This window comes from Glycine max, chromosome 13, assembly GCF_000004515.6.
Source record: "Glycine max cultivar Williams 82 chromosome 13, Glycine_max_v4.0, whole genome shotgun sequence".
In the NCBI taxonomy this organism is placed as follows: Eukaryota; Viridiplantae; Streptophyta; class Magnoliopsida; order Fabales; family Fabaceae; genus Glycine; species Glycine max.
This window is the reverse complement of record NC_038249.2, coordinates 26401723-26426742: the sequence shown is the minus strand read 5'-3', so window position 1 is coordinate 26426742 and position 25020 is coordinate 26401723. Positions and strand designations below refer to the sequence as shown.

General features: G+C 32.5%; 2 protein-coding genes and 1 pseudogene across 2 annotated transcripts; all 3 read right to left on the bottom strand.

Annotated features, from left to right (window-relative positions):
- Window positions 1–4757: 4757 nt before the first annotated feature.
- On the bottom strand, window positions 4758–10619 carry LOC106794276 (ABC transporter B family member 29, chloroplastic-like; annotated as a pseudogene).
- A 287-nt stretch (window positions 10620–10906) lies between these two features.
- LOC100793063 (uncharacterized) lies at window positions 10907–14190 on the bottom strand. Its single transcript, XM_026124858.2, has 6 exons — window positions 14174–14190; window positions 13246–13735; window positions 11551–11697; window positions 11307–11388; window positions 11152–11222; window positions 10907–11003 (listed from the first exon to the last, which is right to left on the bottom strand). The coding sequence occupies exons 1-6, from the start codon at window positions 14188–14190 to the stop codon at window positions 10926–10928; spliced, it is 885 nt and encodes a 294-aa protein (XP_025980643.1). The 3' UTR covers window positions 10907–10925.
- Window positions 14191–14635: 445 nt separating this feature from the next.
- Window positions 14636–18526, bottom strand: LOC100796060 (F-box/kelch-repeat protein At1g57790). The gene is made up of 3 exons (XM_003542562.5): window positions 18332–18526; window positions 16421–17537; window positions 14636–14882 (listed from the first exon to the last, which is right to left on the bottom strand). The coding sequence occupies exons 1-2, from the start codon at window positions 18361–18363 to the stop codon at window positions 16439–16441; spliced, it is 1131 nt and encodes a 376-aa protein (XP_003542610.1). The 5' UTR covers window positions 18364–18526; the 3' UTR covers window positions 14636–14882; window positions 16421–16438.
- Between the last annotated feature and the right edge of the window lie 6494 nt (window positions 18527–25020).

The window sequence follows — 25020 nt, the reverse complement described above, 5'->3', positions numbered from 1 at the left end:
TTGATATTGATATGACAAATTTATTTATTTTACCGTAGGCAGCTGACACGACTGTAGTGGGACGAAACCAACACAGGATCATTTTCCATTACGATTCACTAGAAATTATCTTTGAAGTATACATAAAAACTTCGTACCCCATTGCCCAGAGGCTTTTCGCTATGGGAAGGTATGAAGTATACATATTCTTGTAAAAAAATATAAAAATATTTTTCATAATTTAACTTATGATCAAGTTATTTTATTTGTATCTTGACATTCTTTTAGTGTTGATATTATTCATGTTAATATATAATTTAAAAATAATTAAATAAAAATAGTTTGTAGGAAATAAATATTAAAATAATATTTTTAATAAATGAAAAAATTTAAAATATTATAAAAATTAAAAGAATATAATATTGAGTTAAAACTATAATAAGCATTGATAGAGTATAATATTATTAAAGTGCATTCATGATTGATTTTATATTACAAAAAAGATTGATGGCATAAACTTTGATAATTTATAAAGATAATAATTTTATCATATAATATATTTAACATGCATCTATTACTCTAATAATAAAAAATATAATTTCATTTAGGGGATTAATCACCAATTGATTGAAAAATTAGTAATTAATCACAAATTTATTGATAAAATCAATTATAGTTTGATTAGAGACACACCCCATTCATTCGAAATTAAGAGTTAGAATTAGACTTCAATTCAATTTAAAATGAATACAAATCTCAGCACCAAACTTACTTAATATATGTTTATTTTTTCTTATTATATAACGTGGAAATTAAAATTTTCATAAATAATATATATTGTAAGCCACTACATTTGTTAATTAAATATTTATACTTATTGACATTGAAAATATAAAATGAAAAATATTTATAATATATAAAACATTTATCTAAAAAAATATAAATTATAATAACTAAGTGTATTTTAAACAAATATTAAAAAATTTAAATCCATAAATATCTAAATTTAGAGGTAATATTTACATTATATAAAAAATTTACATGAAAATACATAAATATTTAAACAATAAAAGTAACTATGAATGAGCAATAACCAAACTTCAAAACTATAGCACAAAAATGAATACTTTACATGGCATGTCAATAAAAATTTATACTTTCTAGTTTGCCGAATGATATCTTAAACTTCAAATTAAGGATAAAGTGATAATTTAACATTTACATAAACTAATATTTATTATTTATTATTTATTATAAAAGTTAATATAATAACAATAATAAAATTATAATATAAAATATTATTATTTAAGAATATTAATCATAATTTCACGTACAACTTTTATGTTTCTAGTTCATAATATATATATATATATATATATATATATATATATATATATATAATTTACTCAAATCTTCAACCAATTATTTATATTTCAAATCAGTAATTAATAATTAAAAAATTGTTATACATTATGATATCTAACACCAAATTATTATTATTTTTTAATTTACATTTTTACATTATAAAAATTTTAAATATTTTATAACATTGTTCATAAATCACAAACGAGCATATATGTCGTGAAAGGAATGCATCGCTCACTTGAATTTATGTTTTAATTTAAAAATATATAGATAAAAATGTTATTTCATACAAATATTTTGTTAAATCCATTTTTTTAATGAGGATTTATAACTTTAGATTGATTGAAATATTTCAAAATAATTATTTAAATTAATTTTTTATTTAAGATGTAATTAATTTTTATTTTTCTCATTTGTTATATTTTAAAAATCATAATCCGTTATATATATACCCAACTATATATCTATAACGGATAATTAGTAATTAAAAATATTATAATTTATGATAAAATAAATAGAAAAGATTTTTATTATAAATAATTTCTAATATAAATTAATAAATATTTATATATTTAAAATATTTTATATTAATATTTATAAATAATGTTTATTCCAATTCTAGTCTAATTTGAATATCAATGAAGAAGATGCTAGAAGTGAAATAATCGATGCAAAATGTATGTATTCATTTTCTATGTAGTACATAGATGAACAGTCCTTGTGTGTCATGCATATGTATCTTTGTTAATAAATTATTTGTTTGTAAAAAAACATGACAAATTCTAAATATAACAAAAATTTATTAAGAATGTTTCCTTGTGTAAAAACTGAATTGATATTCCTTCTAATGAAAATAAACATCATAAATAAAAATTTAAAAACTTGGTTATTATGCATGACACTAAAAAAATCAAACTTGGTCCCAAAATAATTAGACAGACTAAAAAAATAATAATAAATAGATGAAAGAGAAAAATAATTTTACAAAATTAATTTTATATTATTCTTAATTTATGTGTAGATTTTGTTGTCCATCTTTAATATTATAAGAAATATAAATAAAAAAACTAATTAATGTTATATTGAAAAACTAAAGTAGAAATTATTTGTGAATAATTTTTCTTAGGTAACAATTAGAATGGAATAAGGAAAAAAAAAAAATATATATATATATATATATATATATATATATATATAAATCGACTATTGTGAGAATATTTTTTTGTGAGAATAAAAATAAATATTTTTTCAATCATTAAATAACTTTATTTTAAAATTAATTATTTAACATGAAATTAAACATTTGAATAACTTTATTTTAACATTACATTAGCTGATATTTCAACTTAATTTTAAATTACTTAATGCAAAGCCAAACACATATTTTAGATAGCTTTTGCTTTATATCTAAATTTTAGTTGTAACTTGCTTTCAAATAAAACATTTAAACATAAATTACTTTACTTGGAAATCAATTATAGGACACATTGGCGACCGTTTGTTCTGTTTTATTACCGAAGGAAGTGGAAACAAAGTGAGTCTTTCTTTCTTTTGCCTTCTTAAATATGCTGATTTTCTTTCGGTTGTGCTTTTTTTTTTTTTTTTTTTTGGGCAAGAACAAAATTGTTATTTTCTTATTTTCCTTATCACCGAAAGTTTAGCCAAGTCTGAACAAGAATATGCGGCAAGCTTGAGAACTAGAAGGCAACATCATTGACACCCACAAAGCTATAACAACCTCAGCATTTGCAACACTCACACGTGTCAATTACAACGAACAACCTTTTTTGGCATCGTTTCTGTGAATCCTTGATAATGTTTAGGAGTTATTTCTTTCTCTTCTCTTTTTCTTCCTACGGTTATTCCATAACAAAGTTAGAGTATATACCATTGTCTGAAAGCTAACATAGCTAGAACAACATGGCAAGTCCACCTCAGAATTCAGACCTAATATTCCCAGCAGCAGACGTTGCTGGAGAACTGAATCCTGGGAGAAACACACACTTTCATGTTGATCCTACGTCTTCTGAGGTGGATGCCTCCAAGGTAATGATGGTACCTACATGCATATTTTCATTTTCATATTACTAGTGAAAGTATAATAACGTGTTATTGCAATAAGAAAAATTATTAAATCAGATTTAGGACCTGAGTAAGTTGGGATAAATTATAAAAAATAAAATCAGATAATTTAAATATATAAATATAGATGGAATATAATATCATAATATAAGATTTTATTTATAATTTTCTGTTTAAAACACTTTTATTGATGGCCAAAATGTAGGTCCACCCGTGTCAACCAATTTCCTTGTGATACGTCTTCAAAATTTTCAATTTACAATAAAGAATTAATAATACTTCTTTTTAAATTTTAATAGATTAATAGCACTTATATTTTTTTGGTAAATTATAACACTTAATATATGTTACATAAAAATTAGTATCTTGAATGATGTAATAACTTCTCATTGGAATACCCTTTTTTCTCCTTCTATCTTTTAGGTGGAATTGTGAGACTTGCTTGAAGAATTTATAGTTTCTCTTTTGTATTATATATTCTGTATCATGTACTGATTGGTCTTATGTATATACATGCTTATTGATTGGTTGAAGGAACAAGCCCAGGCCAAACAGAAGAAAAATGAAAGACAAAAGAAGGATGCATTGCAAACAATAAAATCAGCGATTATAATTTCAGGCATAGTTGTTGCTGTGGCAGGAGCTGCCTTTGCTATAACCAAGAAATTAAGAGAGAAATGACCTCACCTTCCCAAGAGAGAAATAGAAGATTTAAAGAGATTGTTTATGTTAGTTTTATTTTCAGGTCCCTTTCTTTTATATATATATATATATATATATATATGTGAATTATTTCCCATAATTTTGGGTTCTCAAATAAGTCCTTAGGACCCCCGATACTATTCTTAAAATGATAATCATATAAGCTTTTGGCAATGTAATACCTTGGCAATTGACATCCGAGTGCAAGTTATAAAAGTTTACATTCCTTTTCTAATTCTTATTCTTTCTTAGATTTCATTTCTTTTTCTTCTCAATTACCAATTGCTATGATCACAAATTGCCCTCTGTTAATCGTTCAAGCAATGTAGCATTGATTCAGTAAATTCTGTGGCCTTAACATGACTATATACCAGGTTTCCGGACCCGTTTTTCTAATTATACTAACACAATATTTGTATAGCAGCAAGTAAGCATGTGAACTTACCCCAAGCGAATGATCAATAATCAAAAAACAGTAGTTTCATAGTTTTGTTTTCTATTTGGCAAATACTAAACCCGATGAATTTTCCCAATTGCTTGGGCATGGTACCAAATTGAAAATAAGGAGAACATAACACATGAAAAGTAGAAGGAAGCCTTTATAAAAAAAAAATAGAAGGGAGCATGAATTAAAATACTGTGATAATGACCCTCCAATAAAAATTAATGTGATTACAAAAGAATGTACAGGGAAAAGAAAGAGGAGGACGCATTGTTGTGAAATAAAAGAATATATCACCATTGCCAGAAATATGTTAATACTTATAGAATCCATTTATGTGGAAGTGAAACTATATATACTTATCGCCCATGCAATTGCAGGAAATATTCAAATAACAAGCCCAGATGATAGCAATGAATCCTTTTGACCATCCAACATAGTTGATTGAGGCAGCTCTTTTAGCTTCCCATCGTCCAAAAGGAATACTCGTTTAGCCATCATAACTGTTTCCAAGCGATAGGAAATCACAAGCACCTATGAACATAGGAAGAATGTTAGAATACTTCATAGGAAAGAAGAATGTATATAAATTACCAACAGAATGCAAAGGATTAACCAATAAATCCAAGAAAAATATACTATAAAGTAGTTAATGTCTAAGTGAAGCATATCTAATGACAAACTTATTGAAAACTAAAACAAAATAAGATGCAAATAAGACAAAACGGAAAAATAGTACTGGAAGCCAAAAGTTAAACCCTAACACAATGGTCCTATGATTTAAACTGAGACCTGAATGTATGAAACAAATAAGATAAACTTCAAAAAAAAAAAAAAAGACATACAGCATAGGCACACCAAATATTTAGCTAGACCATGCAATTCTTATAGCTGGTACCTATGTTTCTGCATGCAATTCTTATAAAGGAAAGAAAAGGTAGCATGTCAAGGGCAGAAAAGGCTAGTTACTGTGCGATTTTGCATCAAATGTTCTACAGTTTGTCTCACTAATAACTCAGATTTACTATCCAAGGACACTCGTCCAGAATTAACATAGAAGAATTTTGATAGAAAGCCCTTGCAATAGCCAACCTGTAATTTTGAGAAAGGAACAAATAGGTCAATGAAGAAGCCATAGATCAATGATTAACTATTATGAATATCCAATCCATCAAATTTGGTCTTTATATTAACCATACCTTCCAAATGCTCCCTTAAACAGGAAAACAAAATCTGTTCATTCATGGCTTATTGGAGAACAGAATGAAGTTTGGATTTGAATTTTTACCTTTTCCTCTGACCTCCACTTAAAGTTGACCCCCTTGGTCCAATATTGATTTTGTATCCTTCTGGTAGTTTTTACCAAACTTATCAGCATGAGCAATTTCAGATGCATGCTTCACCCTGTCCATGTCAAACTTTGTTGTCAGATCCCTATAACCAATGTTTTCAGCAACTGTACCTGAAAAAAGTGTCTTGAGTATATATACAACAACAACAACAACGCCTTATCCCACTAGGTGGGGTCGATTACATGGATCAACTTCCGCCATAATGTTCTATCAAGTACCATACTTCTATCCAAATCATTAAGTTCGAGATCCTTCTTGATAACCTCTCTTATAGTCTTTTTGGGTCTTCCTCTGCCTCGAATTGTTTGCCTTCTCTCCATCTGGTCTACTCTCCTCATTACAGAGTCTACCGGTCTTCTCTCTACATGCCCAAACCACCTAAGTCTATTTTCCACCATCTTCTCTACAATAGGCGCTACTCCAACCTTCTCTCTAATAGCTCCGTTTCTAATTTTATCCTGTCGAGTCTTACCACACATCCACCGCAACATCCTCATCTCCGCTACACCTACTTTATTCTCATGTTGGCTCTTGACCGCCCAACATTCTGTTCCGTACAAAATCACCGGTCTTACCGCAGTCCGATAAAACTTTCCCTTTAGCTTGATCGGTACCTTTGCATCACATAACACCCCCGATGCTTTTCTCCATTTCATCCATCCTGCTTGAATGCGATGATTCACATCCCCTTCAATTTCCCCATCATCCTGTATTACAGACCCAAGATATTTAAACCGTGTGACTTGAGGGATAATATGGTCTCCTATTTTCACCTCTGAGTTAGATACCCTCCTTCTTTTGTTGAACTTACATTTCATATACTCCGATTTGCTTCTGCTTAGGCGAAAGCCATGTGTTTCTAGAGCTCGTCTCCAAGTTTCCAACCTCTCATTCAACTCCTCCCTCGACTCTCCAAGGAGGACTATGTCATCTGCAAAAAGTATGCATCTCGGCGCTATCTCTTGGATTTGTTCCGTGAGGACATCCATAATTAAGGTAAAAAGGTAGGGGCTAAGGGTTGACCCTTGATGCAAACCAATTGTGATGAGAAAATCGTCTGACTCTCCACCCTGTGTCCTAACACTAGTCGATACCCTATCATACATATCTTGGATAGCTCGAATATATGCAACCCTAACCCCTTTCTTCTCTAGAGCTTTCCACAAAATCTCTCTAGGCACTCTATCATACGCTTTCTCCAGGTCAATAAAAATCAAGTGCAAGTCTTGTTGGTCCATGCGATATTGCTCCATCACCCGCCGTAATAAATAAATCGCTTCCATGGTCGACCTTCCCGGCATGAAACCAAATTGATTCTCAGTAACTTGAGTCTCCTTTCTTAATCTCTGTTCGATCACTCTTTCCCATAATTTCATGGTATGACTCATGAGCTTGATTCCCCTATAATTTGCACAATTTTGTATATCCCCCTTGTTCTTATAGATTGGCACTAACGTGTTTCTCCTCCATTCCTCCGGCATGCGTTTTGACCTCATAATTTCATTAAAGAGTTTGGTGAGCCACTCAAGACCTCTATCTCCAAGAGTTTTCCACACTTCAATAGGTATGTTGTCTGGCCCCACCGCCTTACCGTTACTCATTCTTTTCAACGCTTCCTTTACTTCCTGTTTTTGAATCCGACGATAATACTTATAGTTCCGGTCCTCTTCTCTTGTGTCTAGACTGCTAGAGTCATATCCATATCCATCATTAAATAAGTTGTGGAAATACACCTTCCACCTTTCCTTGATATCTTTTTCATGCACTAAGACTTTGCCTTCTTCATCCTTAACACACTTTACGTGATCCAAATCTCTAGTCTTCCTCTCTCTACCCTTAGCAAGCCTATATATAGATCTTTCCCCGTCCCTGGTTCCTAGAGCTTGGTATAGTCCGTCAAAAGCTTGGGCTCTTGCCTCACTCACCGCCTTTTTGGTTTCATTTCTAGCTATCTTATACTTATCCCAAGTTTCAGAATTTCTACACCTAAACCACTCCTTGAAACACTCCTTTTTTACTCTAACTTTGCTCTGAACACTTTCATTCCACCACCACGATTCTTTACCCCTAGGTCCAAAACCTCTACATTCACCCAACGTCTCTTTAGCCACTTTAATAATCTCTTGGGACGTCTTGTTCCACATATCATTTGCACTTCCTTGTGATTGTCCCCACCATCCCTCCCATATCTTTTGTTGGAAGATTCCTTGTTTCTCACCCTTCAAGTGCCACCATTTGATCCTTGGTGCTATCATAGGACTTCTTCTCTTTGCCCTATCTCTAATTCTTACATCCATAACCAAAACTCTATGTTGGGTAGTCAAGCTCTCTCCCGGGATAACTTTACAGTTCAAGCAATACTTCCTATCAGACTTCCTGATAAGGAAGAAATCTATCTGAGAACATGTCCCTCCACTTTTGTAAGTGATAAGATGTTCCTCTCTTTTCTTAAACCATGTATTGGCTATAGAAAGATCCAAAGCCTCCGAAAACTCCAAGATGGATTTACCATCCCCATTCATCTCCCCTAGGCCAAAACCCCCATGCACCCCCTCAAAACCTCTATCCACGCTACCTACATGTCCATTGAGATCCCCTCCTAGGAAAACTTTCTCTCCTTGGGGTATATCTTGAAGTACCCTTTCTAGATCCTCCCAAAATTTTACCTTAAAGTGTTCTGCTAACCCAACCTGAGGTGCGTACCCACTAATAACATTAAAGGTGTCCTGTCCCACTACCAATTTTAAGGCTATGATACGATCTCCTACTCTTCTTACATCTACGACATCCTTCTTCCACTCCTTGTCCACAATAATCCCTACCCCATTTCTTGATCTGATTTTTCCCGTATACCACAGCTTAAATCCCGAGTTGTCTAATTCTTTCGCTTTTTCACCTGTCCACTTAGTTTCTTGTAGGCACATAAAATTGATCTTCCTCCTCACCATAACATCCACTATTTCCATAGATTTTCCAATAAGTGTGCCTATATTCCATGTACCAAAGCGAATCCTCCTGTCATGAACTAGCTTCTTTACCCACACCCGTTCACGAAAATGTGGGAACCCTTGCTTACTTTTCACTACATCCGGGCGGCGATGCAGCGACCCTTGCTCTTTTGACACTGTACTCTAGCCATACAACGCGTTGCTTCCGGGCAACGACCTAGCATTCACATTATTACATAATTGATCCATGTCATAGAGATTCGACAAAGTTTTACGTTGGCTGTCGAAAGCCTAACACAACCCTCTCCTTTTATCCAGGCTTGAGACCGGCTAAGAATAGCAAAGCTAACCTAGGCAGGATTTGTCTTGAGTATATATATCATAAACATTATTAGTTGAACCATGAGGAATTTGCATGACGTATAAATCTACAAAAGATCAAAGATATCAGTAGATGTAAACTATTCATGCTAGCAATCAAGAATGACCGAAGTTGCTGAATTAACATATAGCAGAAAAATCAAACAATTGATATAAGGGAAGGAAAAAGAAAATATAAAGGACTGTTTGGTAACATAAAAGCCCAGAAATCTAAGTGCAATAGACCAGTTTTTAAACATGATATTTTGCAACTACCTACATTTCTTAAAACTTGTTCTTATAGAAACTAATTTTGAGTTAAAACCAGTTCTTAAAATTATTTTAAAATTGGTTTTCTGTCTAGAACAACATTTTCCAATCGTCTCTCATTCTTTTCATTCTCCCTGCCTCTTCAGTTAGTTGTAAGGGCTTGGGGTAGTTATGGGTAAGACATAATCGTAAACCAATGGTTTATAAGCATGCTGCTTCTTGACAAGAGCTGGTTTAAAATAAACTTCAGTAAAAAGTCTAGTTAAAACTAGTTACAATATAACCTGAATTTATATTACTAGTTTATCTTAAACCGTTTTAAACCAGTTTTGAAAGTGAAAAGCAACTAAATGCTTGTGAAAAATAGTACGAATCATTCAAGCTGGCAAATCAACCACATTTTAAATTGTAATGAGCATCATGAACGGAAGTACAAATTCTGCAACAATACAAAGGCATGAATCACTTACTATATCTTGAGAAACACACTAACATGTCTTCTCAAACTTGCCAACCGAATGTTTTGGATGTTATGGTTATCAATCAGTATACAACCTATAGGCATAAGATGATAGACAACAATGACTGTAAAATAAAACCAGTTGGTATATTAAATGCATTTGACAAATCACAATCCCAGATTTATTTTGAATGATTCACCAGATATAGGATCATAAAGAGGAAGCAACAGTTTTACAAGTGTTGTTTTACCTCCACCAGAAGGACCCACAATAGCAACTGTCTCTCCAGGTCTAATGTGAAGATTTAATCCATTCCATTTAAAACAAGTGGCATGTCATCGATTGAATTTCAGGTCCCCTGTAACACGGTCCAAATCAAATCAGCAGCATCTGGTTTTTCAACCACCTACTTTGGAGGAAAAAAATGATCTATTATTGCAGTGCAACATATTAATTATTACTTCGATTGAATTTTTTTAAAAACAGAACAGTGGATAAAGTGTGCTCAAGAACCATTTTACATTTTCTTATTATCAGAATTTTGTCAATTTCAAACAAAATTCTCCATGCAATTTAAAAGCACACATTACAAAAAGAAGAAAATTAAATGTGTTCAGATCACATGTAATGCATTTACCTTATTTTTGAACCTGCTCATGGCAAGCAAGCGTTCAGCAGCTGGTTCTCCCTGCCTGCATTCATTGTAAGCTTTCCCTACATCCTGTGTGATTCTTTATTTTCAGATTGATGATAACCAAAGACAGTTCCTCAAAAGCTGAACCTTGATAACAATATATACTTGGATTGGCTGAATCAAGAAAAGCAACGATGTCACAAATGAAACCAAGCTATAGCAATCCAATGAACCTCTGGAGTATGGAAAGGACTCCGAAGTAAATAGCTTGTATAATCTAAGGAATCAATGCTTTCATCTTCTTTTTCTTCTGCCTTGCAGTATAGTCCATCAGAGCCAGTCTCTTAAACCTGGTATTCTTACACGACTCTTCATTGTTGCTTTCACAAAGAGAATTGCAGGAAGCACCTTAATTAAGAAAAACAAAAACAACAAATAACATTGACACACAAGGTCGAATAGCAAATTGGGCAAACAATGCATGCACTTTAAGATTATTTCTGGTGAAAATTCAAGTTAACTCATTTAGATAAGCTGAGAGAGCAGCAATGCTAACATGTGCCTCTTTGGATATCTTGCGAAGTTCTTGACCAAGAAAGGCAAAACTAGCACCATGCAAGGAACAATCTGCAATTTGCAATTACATGATACAAAATTCAAATTACCCTGAACCAGCAATGAAACAAGCATAAGCCCCTGATTGTGACTCACCATGGCTGAAATCAAAGAAAGGGTATAAGACTAACATCTGCATCATCATTGCCGACAACTGCAGAGTACTTGGTACTATAGTCTGTCAGAAAAGAAAGAAAAAACTAATAATCAGATACATGTAATTACATAAAAGCAATATAAAATGCAATGTTATCAAAATGTCAAGCAAGGCCACTAGTCAGGTACAGAAAATGCAGGGCACATTTACAAGGAAGCAATCAAATGTAATAAAGTGACATACGAAAATTTGAGTAACTTGAGTTATACAAACTACAAAGTCCTGTACTAACTGTGCCATGTTACAGGGCGAACAAGAATTCAACAACCTTGACGAAACAGCGTTATATTCCCTGTCTGTAAAGTGTAAACTCACCAGACCTCCATTTTGCTGGAAAGAGAAATACCTCCACTCAGATATAAGAAGAAAAAAAATTGATTCGCACTCACATTTAATTGCAACAATTTCATGTAAATTTTTTTTTTCTAGTTTATCTTTCATTGAAACTTGATATCAAAAATTGAAAAGAATCATTATAATTAATACATCAATTAAATGAAGGATAATTTAGAGATAATAATAAATAAGATAACGTTAGTTGAATTTTCTTATAATTGAGACAAAAAAAATGGGGTGTTTTTTTTTCTAATATTTAAAATTGGAGGAAATATAACTTAACTAGGTGAGTAAAACAAACAGAGCCTAGCCAAAGTCCAAATAGTCTCGAACATAGAATAATTTGAGGTTTCGTCGAATCTAAGACACTTCACGCTTTGTCAGTATAATTTGCTCTTATTAAATTCAAACACAATACCATAAATATTATTAGTATTATTTTTTAATTAAAATTCATATTTTATTTCAACGATTATTAGTATTAATATTAGTAACCAACTTAAGAAGATTTAAATATGTTTTTTTATATTTGTACTACACTTCTTTTTTGTATTGCTGCATATTCAACTTTTTTTTTCTCCATGACTTTCCAAATTTTTACATTTCATACATGTTATTAGTCTTGATTGTTAACATGGCGAAGAAACATAGTGTCACATTATCACCAACTGAATGATAATGTGACCTATCATCAAAGTATCACGTTATCATTGACTTAGATTAACACAATTTGCAAATGTAAAATTTAAAAAGTTCAAGTAATAATAAAAAAATTAATAGGTAGAAATTTGATAAAGAAGTATGTTATATATATGAAAAAACATATTTAAATTAATTAAAAATAATTTAAGATAAAATGTTAATTTTAGTGGAAGAAGATTGTCACCCTGTATTCAAGTTTTGTTACTAATTTAATTTAATAGAATAATTGATATTACATATACAATTTTTTTTAACTTTTGCAATAATAATTCTATATAAGATGATTTTTTAATTATTGACAGATAACATTAAGAATATATTAAAATTAAATTCTTAATATTAGTTAATATTTTACAGTGTCAGTATAAAAAAATTAATGCTAATAATTAATTAAAAATATGGTTTTTAAAATAGTTGTTAAATTTTTTATCAATCTTTAATTTATAATTAAATGATAATAAAAATATTCTAATTAATACTAATATTTATAGTACTTTATTTTAGAGTTTAATACGTGCGACTTTGTAAAAGTCAACATACAGGTTTGTGGTTTATTTGATAGCAGAATAAAACCGTTATAGTGTGTGATCGGTTTCACTACTTTTGCTTTTCTTTTTTATATATACATAGAAGTTTATATATTAGTAGAACACACTTCCTCTTGTAAGATTAGAATAAAAAAAAAAACTAGCAACCTTGGCGAGAGTAGAATTTATTTATAGTACTTTTGTTTGATAACTTTTTTTTTTACCGTGGTGATGGGAATGAAAGATTAACGTAATCGAGAGCAGAAGAGGAAGTAGGAATAATGGAATATAGAGAACTGTAAAACAGTGATACCGACGTTAAGAAGAGTGTACAGGGTAACGGCGAGGTCGGAGGCTTCGGCGGTGATTCGGTACGCCACGTCGCCAGCGGACACGCCTTCGAAGAAGTGGAGCCGGAGATCGTAGACGGCGCCGAGCGCGGCCTCCCAGAGGAGCGCGTGCTGCGCGTAGCCGGCGGCGAGGCGCGTGACGAGGAGGGGGCGGCGTCGATGGAGGCGCTAACGGTGGCGATTGTGGGGAGCTTGGAGAGGAGGACGGAGAGGGAGTAGATGGAGAGGGCGCTGCAGAGCCAGCGGCAGAGGATGGGCTTGTGCTGGGAGAAGAGGTAGGGTTTGAGGAATTGGAGGGTGAGGTTGGTTTTGGCGCGGATTTGGATAGAGAGGAAGGGTTGCGGCGGTTGAGGGAGTGGAAGTGGAGGAATGAGGGTGAGGGTGGGGGTGGGTTTAGAAAAATTGATGATAGTGACATTGGTATTTGCATTGGGATTCGAAATGGTCGTGAATCTTTAAACGATCATGTGGATTGTGGATTCAATTCCCACCGCCACGTGTCCTTCCGTATCTGAACTACTTTTCTAATCTTGTGCTTATGAAAACGGTTTAGTTAAATATTTGTAGAATCAGCAATATGTTAACACACTTTTTCTGCTACTCTCTTTCTAGAAAATTCGTTCACTGATTTTAATATATCTTATTTCTCATTCAATTTTTTTCTTCTGAATTATAAGCGAGATTCATTTAAATCAATGATTTCGAATGAATTTTAGCCACCCACGAAAAAAGAATGTTATCAAAAGAGTCGTGTTTTGATTGTGGAAGATGAAAGTAAAGTCTATCTCCTTCAGTGCACTTGGATCATCCTTTAGAACGCTCATCATCTCCCGAGTCCTATCACAATCCCCATGAAAGATGTGACATTACATGTACAGATTCACATCTAACCTTCCTTCCTCTTGCATCTTAAACTACGTATAAGTATCAACCTATTTTCTTTGGAAACATTTCTTGTATTGTACCCAAAATTGAAAATACTAAATTTAAAACAAGTAGTACGAGGAGTAAAGAAAAGGAATTTAATATATATGAGTTCTGTTTTATATTCTTAATTTGTTGTAAAATCTATTAATAAGATGTTCACTCATTCTTCACGTAAGTATATGTATTTATTAACCTATATTTTAGTTAAATAAATTCATATCCCAATCAAATAATAATCCGCAGATACAGACCCCAGACTATTAATGCAAAAAACAGACAGCATGTACTTGGTGCTCACAGCTTCTTTGAGAATTCACTAAAACAAGCTTCCGGTTGCTAAAGACGGCTAAAATGAATTATTTGACGATCCAAATAAAAGTTAAAGATGAATAACAATCATAAAAATAAATAAATCTACAGATCATATGCCCAAATAAACGACTCAATAAATCTGTAGGTAATTCTAGTACGAACTCCAATTATTCTGCATAAAAACTACATCACTATTGTGTTGGGAAAAATCTTAAAAATTCTAGATCAGCAGAGAGACTGGATAATCAACGGGGTTAAGTCTAAGCTTTCCCCAACAGATGTGATTCTTCACATAATAGTAGCCTGCTATTGAGTAAAGACGCTGCCTTCGGCATGCTTCCAAATGAGCTTCACTAATGAACTGCAACAGCGCAACGGAACAATTAATAGGAACTATGAAACTGTGGTACAGAAAATTGTCATGCTCTGGATGAAGAATCACATAAATGCAGTAAGGAAATTGTATGAAAATGCCACTGCCTGTTATATGCTCGACCACAGGTTGAGCCAACAAGTTCAATTGTTACAACAGGGAACCTACTAGTCACAACTTACAAGGTTGGCACTTCACAAACAGAACACAACCGTCTTTGATAAACAGCTAAATAAACATTTACCCATCAATCAAAGGTTCGGAACAGTTTGTCCCAAACCAAATTTGTTGAGTAGGAGAGATAATTTTTCAGGATTTCAGATATATGTTTTAATTTTTTTACATGAGAGCTGTCTTCAGAAAAATAAGGAGGGTCAAACAAAGTTTAAATGGTGCACTTACTAACGTATTGAAAACCAATCAAACTCAAAATCATAAGTTGGCTGTTTAAGATGGAGGGTAAGGAAGCAGGCTGGGTTGGGTTGCCAAGTTTACTAGGTGGAACGTGACCATTTATTAAACCTTTTAGTCTTTGACCTTCCCCTGTCATTATCAAATTTCTTATTCACAATGCCTTAAAAATTACTCCCTAACTTTTTCATTATGCTTTCTCCCTCCCTACTAAGCAAGTTACTCCATAACGTTTGCTAGCCTTACTACCTGTACGGATCATGTCAAAATTTTATAAAAGCTGATTGCTGAATGCAAATGAATGAACTTGTAAGAGATTTTTAAGAAATAACTCAAAATCATAAATTCCAATGCACACACACATGCAATTCAAGTCTTTAATCGTAACAGTTCACATAAGATCCAATTGTGGATTCACTCCTTTCATCCTTCAAAGTCACAATAAACTAGTGATCTCACTTGTTTGGATGAATGTATATAAAATATACATAGATGCAGACAATTATGATACAAAATCTAACCTCTACCGGCCTAACCCCTTTTCTCTTTTCCAAAGCCAATAATGACCATAGATAGCACCTTTAAAACATTGACAGTATACCATACCATTTTAAAAATATTAAATAGCAATTAAATGAATTTGCATGTCAAAACATGCAATAAATGCAAAGAATCATTTATTTTTGTGACTAAAACTATACTATAAAGTATTAACAAAACTAACCATTTAGAAAAATCCCTTCAAGAATCAGATGATACTTAACGAGTTTAGCTTTGTTTTACTTTCTTAGTTTTTATACTATCATCCAATCACATGGGGCACATCAATAGAAAGTGTCCTTTTAAATAGCTATTGTTGTAGTAAAACTATTTTAGTGAGAGCAACTTGGATTACTTTGTAATTTGCACATAGCACAAATCGATAATTAAGTAATATAAACATCAATAGCATTGATGAAAAACTCAACTATACATAATTACTTAATAAAGAAGAGCAACAAGCTTACTATGCCTTGTTATTTTGCAACGAAAGCGTATATCCAGCAGTTATAATAAGAGTTAAAAAATAAGTCATAACAAATAGCTCTATACATTAGTGATTTGGGAATGCTTACTTGTTTCACTAAAATTCTTCATGTGAACCCAGAGAAATCTTTTGGCGGTTCAATCCATATGTTTTCAAAAGGGTCTTGTTCTCCCCAGTCATGCCACTGCTTACGAGGATAGTATCTATAGCCATCAAGAGAGAATGATATGCAACGCTTTCCATAAAAACGAACTTTAGAGAAGAAGACACTGTTTCTCATTATTCCATGGAGGTCAGTCCTTGCATGAGAAGACAAGAAACTAGCAAAAAGAGTTACTCCATCCAGTGTTGTCATCTCTTCCCATTCCAATAACGTCAGATCTAACTTAAAAATGATGGGATTTTCATTAGAACATGTATAAATTACTATTATATCTCCCTCGTGCTCTGTCATGAATTTTCCCTTCCACCAATTTTTGGCAAAAAAATTCTCTGGGCACTTGGGTGGAGGTACGGAAAGAACACTCCAAGTGCGTTCAGATGAGTCAAACACCCCTAGCCAACCTGTGAGACTCAAGCAATAAAAGAGTCCATTACAAAACACAAGCTTATTCCAGATGCTACTGACAAAGGGCAAGCGGTTTTGGTAACTAACAGTGGTCCATTCTGTTGCCCCGGGGTAACATGTGCTGATGGCCACAACGGTAGGACTAACATGCTTAACAGTAAACAGAACACAGTCAGATGACGTTGGAGCACAAGAGAAGGCAACTATTTGGTATGACATCTCAAACCTTGGTAGTTTGATAATCTCCTGAGTAAAGGGATTGAAGAAGAACACGCGGTGAGTTCTGGGACGGTATAGAAGTAACCAACCATCTTTGGTGTAACAAACTCTAGATCCACTCAACTCTGGCAACTCAATGGAATATGTTTTGCGGTGCACAGGGTCATAGAATTCATACCAGTCACCAAATTTCGGAAAATACATTAACCACGGTGATTGGTTTACCACACATACAGAAGTGGCAACAGAATGCCATCTCTTGCAAACAACCGAAGCCCGAACATTATCATCTAGACTTAAACGGGACAGAATTAATTCTAAGAGTTCAGTAGGGAGATCAGACCAAGTTTGCAGCTCCAAATTTTCATTTTCCACCTCCACTGCAGCTCTTCTGCTGTCAGTAATTGTATCACTCAACCTAACAAGTTAAAAGAAACAAAGATAAGTGGAACACGTTCACTTGAATGTGCTTAATATCCTACAGCAAAGGTCAAAGAGACTAGAACTCGGTGACCTGAACAGGCTTTTATAACCAATCTCACTTTTTTCAACCACTCAAGGTTTGTAAAACATAAAACTGGATCTTTATATCATGATAGGTACATAATATAAATATAAAAATACCACATCACTAAGAATACTTTAAAATTTGATGGCACGGGCTCATTGAAGCATACCAACAAGTCAGGCTGAGAATTAATTAATTAAATAAATAAAAGAGTAAAGAATTAAAAATCAAATAGTCGAGTTAATCATTTTTTTAAAATTAAAGTCAACTATAGTGCAATGCTCCAATTCACATTAAAAGGGAAAAGAGCCAGTATACAATTCTCCAGTAACTGGAGTAACCCAATTTTCAACAAATTACAACAATTCACACTGGAGTAACCCAATTTTCAACAAAGTTATAAAACATCAGACTCTGATCCGATCCATAAACCCTAGTGCATTCACAATCATAAACTAACTCCATTTTAGCCACAAACCAAATTTTGATAGAAATTGAGAATTCAGACTCAAAATCAACACAGAAACCAAATAAAAACTGGAATTCCGTACAAACACAGACTGATCCAGCGCTGAAGACCAATTTTTTTCACACATTTGCTACAATTAATTAAAAATTGTAAATTAAAAAAAGAATAAAACAAAAGGTGAAACTGTGATGAACATGCGAAATTGACATTTGGATCAGACAGAAGAGGAGCTTACAATTTCAACTTCCTCCTCCTTCTCCCAGACATTATTATGGGAACAAAAATTGCATCAACCCTGTTGTTGTTGTTGCCTTGTGGAAAGAGAAAGAGGAATTGACTAGTTGAGGATAGAGAGTCAAGTAGAAAAGAAGAAAAGAGAGAAAGAAAATGTGAAAAGAAAAAACCACATGAATACGAAGGAATGAAGTAAGTGGCGGCAGTAACACGTGCGAAGCGGCTACATGACATGTCCGCGAAACACGTGTAAGGACTTCCAACAAGACACGACCATCATATCCATTGTCAACCGTAGATTAGCGTGATCACCGCGTTATCTTATCAGCCTTTTATTTTTTTAATATGTGCTACTTCACATCTTGAGAGAAAGAGACAATAGAAAAAAAAATAAAAATATATATATATATATATAATATTATAAGCAATATGATTTAGTAGAAAAAAAGTTAGAAAAAAATGAAGTTGTCAAAATATATATATATATATATATATATATATATATATATATATATATTATAAACATTTTCTTTCAAACACTTTTAATGATTAAAATTAATTAGAAACTATTAATATTTGGTGAATCTTTTTCTAAACCCTGATACTACCTCAAGTCAAAAAAATCAACCAGCATCCATTTATAGAACTAAAGGGATGTCGTTGATTTATATAAGGTGCAAAAAGAAACACCTATTTTAATGATCTAATCTTTCTCATTTAAGGAATTTAAATTATTTGATATATTTTAAGAAATTCAATTATTTCTTAAACTAAAAGTTGACTGAAAAAAATTTGACGCACTTGCTATTAATTCTTTGGATAAATTAGTATCAGGGTTTTGATAGCTTTTCTATCATGGAATTTATTTCATGATACGTGATTAAAAATTTTAAATTTTAAGAATTTTAAATGTTTAAATTTAAATTTTTTATTTTTAAAATTTCTATTCAATATCTTTATGGAAAAGAAAGAAGTAAAATAGAAATTAAAAAATGAAATTTTTTTCTTAGCTTTATTAAGAATGAAAAATAATGAAATGATTTATTTTTTTATCCGGAAGATATATCAAATTACATTAATCAAAAGGTCAAAAACATAACTTATCTTTTTTTATATTAACTATTTTGGCACTAAAAAAAACTGATTGTTTATATACATCCTAATGAATTGGACAATACTATATGGTTTTCTATGCTTGTTGGGACCATAGAAATTTCTTTCAACTACAAAGGAATAGATTTGGATATATTATTAAAATTGTTAATTCGGTTATGTTTGAATAAAGGAATTACTGAATTGTTTTAGTGCTCTTTAATTTAAATGCTTCATCTAAACCTATTCTAATTAATTTAATATGTGTTGTTGAATTGGAATTTATTTGATTAAATTTCATTTGAGGTGAAGTACTGAACTTTGGTGATTTTTAAGTATGATGTTTAAAATCTACTATTACCTCTATATATATAAAATAAAGTTTGATTCTATGAGTGATACTACCTGTTAATCTCATATTTATTTTCTCCAAAATTATTAAATAGTATTATTCAATTCAATTCAATTTATTTTTAACATGGACATATGTTTTTTGAGTGACCTCAATTGCGACACATGGAACATTTTTTTTTACTGACTCAATTCTCTCATATCCATTTCAGTATGTATGTGGAAGGATACTGTACAACTTTTAGAATTTCTTAACATTTTTGGGTCGAGCTAGATTGGTGGTTCGTGACATTATGGCTAATACACTTCATTGAGTAATTCGTCAAACAATCCTGTGTATACATTTGAGACACTTTCAAATGTATACAAGGATCTATATAAGTCCTATACTCATGGTGAGCATGCTTACAAGAAGCAATGACATGCAAACAAACATGTGTACCTTTTTGGAATTTACCACAATCACATCACCTTTGATCTAGCCTAACTATGAAATTTTTAGTTGGCTGCACCTCTCTTGGGTTAATTGCCTCTTGCACTAAGAATCATGTATCACATCGATCGAACTCAAGAACATGGTGAGAGTTGACCTTTCTTTGTGCATCTTCCATAGAGTTGTTGAGAATTTCTATATAAACATGGTCAAATCTAATCATTGCTGCAACCTCTTTCCTTCTTTGGTTGAATAAGTTATTACACCTTTGATTAGTTGATTTACCAACACTCTTATTGGAAGATTTCTTATTTTCTTGAGAACTGAGTTGATTGACTCAGCTAGATTGGTGGTGGTCATGTGTTCCCATCGTCGATCTCCATCCCATGTTAGAGTCCCTTTTCTCATGGAATCTGGTTAATCCAATTAATGACTCATTCACTATCTGCTTTCTCCCTCAAATTGTTATAGTAGTAGTTTAAAGTAGGTTTCATCCTTACATATGATCAGTAGTTAAAACATAAAATTTCAATATTGTGAATAATACAAAATTAAGTGATATTTACTACGAAGAGAAAGAAGTTTGACACTCACCCATATTAATAATAAGTTTTTTTATGTCATTATTTTTGTATTTCCTCATGTAACTTTGTGCAATGTGTTGAATGCAGAACACATGCACAAAATTCTCTGGCATCCACCCGTCTTGAGTAGACACTTTTGATTGAATCGTACCTGTCTGAAATTAAAGAAAAACTATTTTGTGGTGTAACATGCCTTTTTAAATTGTTGAGGAAGAAGAACTAGGTTTCCGTTGTTTCATCCTCGACAACGACGAAGGCTATTGGAAGAATTTTGTTGTTCTCATCTTGTGCAACTGCCATAAGGAGAGTCCCTTTGTACTTTTCGTACAACGAGTTCCATAAATCTGAACAATAGGCTTGTAATATTGAAATCCATCGATATATGGTCTAAAACTCCAAAAAAGACGATGGGTAAAAAGACGATGGGTAATATTTGACATTGTTTGATAGGTATTAGTAGTGTTTACTTCTCTATGACCATACCAGGAAGATATGTCTACATAACTTGCAACAATCTTGATAAATCGTAATACAATTTTTTCTAGTTGCCATAGATGTTTTCATTGGACTTTTGTTTTGCCGTGCTTTCCTGTACATCATAGTGCATCCTTTAGTGCTTTTTACGTGTGCTGTCAAGGTTGGCTTTGAAGTTGATGGATCATTGTCAGTCAACGTGTGGATACTTTTACTAATGAGAATATAACATAACTTTATGATATGGCAGGACTTGAACATGTATGAGGTTCATGGAACTTTCTAATTTCCCATTTCTTACTAGCATGGATGTATGCTACTCGGCACCTCCAAGCACATCCATCGTCATCACATTTGACAATTAGCTTTGTTGGATTTGACAGTTTGGTATTGTAATTAGCTCACTTGTTCACATGATACTGTTGCAAAGCATGTTGTACTTCTTCTTTGGTTTCAAAACACATCCCTTCAAAGAAGGTTCCCATCGAATGTTGGACTTCTTCGCGATCCAACGTATGACCATATTCAGAATCTTGACAATTAGAGTCAAGGTCAACATTATGCATGTGTGCTAGCATGTAGTATGTTGGTATGCTTGTTGATGGAGGTGTAGGATCAACCTCTTCATCACATTCTTCATGGGGTTAGTTGCGTAAAGTTTCTTCTTCATCGTCACTAAAGGGACCGAGTTCTTCATTAGATAATCCGAAGTCAACAAATTTGGGCTTATTTGATTAAGTTGATGAAATAGGCTTTGCTTCAAGAGTACTCCAATATGCATAAGGTTGATCCTAAACAAGACCAAATGATTGTGAGGCTAACAAATTGGTGGAAAATGGTGTGGAAAAAAGTTGTGTAAATGAAGATGTAGTTGGTTGCCATTCATGTACTTGTGGTTGGGTTAAATCTAATGTCGGTTGATAGAAATTGACATGAGTATATGATGGAGTTGCATCTGATACATGTGCAAAATTAGATTGGGGATATGAATAATAATAGGGTTCGTGAGGTATTGGTTGAGGAATCAGGGTGGGAAGCATATGTAGCTCAATGTTTGCATACAATTCAATAGATGAAAGAACCTCATGTTGGTGAATAACATCAATCATACCTTTAACGTTATCATTGTCAACAATTTTCATGCCGTAAACTTGGGCATTTCGCGTCCAACTAGTTGGGGGTATTGAAAGGAGATATCACTGACTCAATTATGTGGTTGAAGTTTGATCTTTTGGTGGATTCTCTTTTTCAAGGCTTCAAATGTGATGCCTCGCTTTGACGTATACTCGGTTGGGGCATTCAAATGTATCCCCTTCATCTGATTTGATTATTTGACCATTGTAGTGCACTAAGCAATGGACAGACGAGGAAGACATGTTGTGTATTGTATTTGCTAAGTTGAAAGTAATTAATTGGGAAAGAAAGTGTTGTGTGAATATGTAAATAAAGGTGAATACGCGTTGTATATATAGGAAAAATCTTACAAGTGATGTGAACCCTTCATTTTAAAGATACAATATGCATAATTTATTTTAGATTTTTAATTAAAGTATCGGATTCCCTAACACCCTGACCCAAAACAAAGGATTCCCTAACGTCCTAACGCAAAGCAAAGGCTTCTCTGTTGCCCTGATGCAAAACATCGAATTCCCTGACACTCTAACACAAAGCAGAGGATTCCCTAACGCCCTGACGTAAACCATCAAATTCCCTGATGCACTGACGTAATGAAAATGATTCCTTGAAATAACAACACTAACGACAAAACAATGGCCTAAAATCCATTGACATAAACGAGATTATTCTTCACCCATCAGGAATTCTGCAGAGTTTCGTCTTTTGTGGTAGAAAAGCAGTGGTCGAGATAACACCAACAACAATCAACGACCTAAAATGCATTGACGTAAATGAGGTTATTGTTCATTTGTCATGAATCCTGTAGAGTTTTGTCTTTTGTGGCAAAAAATAGTGGTCGAGATAACATCGACGACAATTAATGACCTAAAATGCTTTGATGTAAACGAGGTTATTGTTCACCCGTTAGGAATCCTACAGAGCTTCGACATTTGTGCCAAAAAAAAGAGCGACCAAGATGACAATGAATGAAAATACTCGACAACATATTTGTATAAATATGTGTAATGTATGGATGTTAACTTCAATATCTCATCATCTTCAAACCATTTATTTTTCTCACAAACTCTTATTCATCATGGACAATACACAGTGGAAATTTCTCGACATTGACGACTCAGACCTCTCATCCTTTGTTCGCCCTTTTAACCCAAATAAATCATCCTCTAGTTCAAGAGCACTTATTCCTAGTCTCACAGGGGTCGTACAAGCTATCATGGTGAATCACCAATCTAAGGAGTCACTCCCAACTCAATAATTCATAATGCATGCCCACCAAGAAAGCCAACTTGAATTTAATAGAAATTCATGGTTATGTGCTTTAGAATTCGTTCGATCACAAGATCAACTACTATAAAACATTTATTATTTTTCATACACCTAAACCCTCAATTGATTTTTGAATTTGTATAATTATAGAATTGGTAAATGTTGATGACACACCTCATAGGATACTGTTAGGGTCCATTGATTATACTTTTGATTGTCTAGCTTTAACAATCGTCATTGTCAAAACTTGTATCCCCAATGGTTTTGGCGACATGAGATTTACGCTTAAGGTAATCAAGTTTAATTCAGTCTCTAATGATTTCATTGTTATTTTTGAGAGATTTATTCATGAGAGTTTTAATTTCAGGATCCTATAGGTATTGTTGATGCCACTTTGCGATGGATAATCATACAAGATGAATATTTTGGCCAATATATAGTTGTTGGTTTTGTTTTAGTTATGCGAGAGGTAAGTTTCTTACTCTTCTTGTTAGTTTCTTACTTTCTGTGTCACATATGGTTTATTTTTTTATTGCATTGAATTATATACTCTATAGGCGGTTGTGTTTTCTCCATTTCCTCCTCACTCCAAATGTTATTTGAATATTGCACTACACAATATTGTCAAGATAATGTTTTTGTATTTTAGATTACAAATAATTTTGGTATTCATGAATTTGTATTCTATGCCCATATGTTGTTAATATGTGACAAAGGTGTTTCCGAAGGAAAATTGACCTCATGTTGAGAAGTATGTATTTCATGCATGCAACATGTTATCAAGTGTGATAAATAACAGTATGTTCAAACAATAACTTTTTCGTTTATGTTTGTTTTCTATGGTCCTAATTATGTTTGTTTTACAAATTTCGTGTAATCTTCTTCTTATTGTAGAACAATAAATTTGGTACTTTAAATATTATGTTGTATTGTTTATGATTCTATTCTATTTTATGTTAACATAATCTCTTTTTTAGTTCAACTAAAGTTGTGGGTTAAATATAAAATTTTATTAACAAATTAACTCATTTTTTTTTGTATAGAAAGATTGAAATAATTTTATAAAAAATTGAATGCATAAACAAAAAAAAATATACAAATACATAAAAAACATTAGAATAAAAAATTTAAAAAACTAATTACGAAAAATATAAAAGACTAATTACAAAACAAAAACAAAAAAATTAAAAACAAAAACAATTAAAAAAATCAATTTAAAAAAACCACCTTAAGAAATTGGTTATCTAGAAACCGATTTCATAGAGTCAAATACAAAAAAAATATTTCACATTAAGAAATCAGTAAAAAAAAAATGTTAAGAAATCGGTTTCTAGGAATCGATTTCTTAACTTA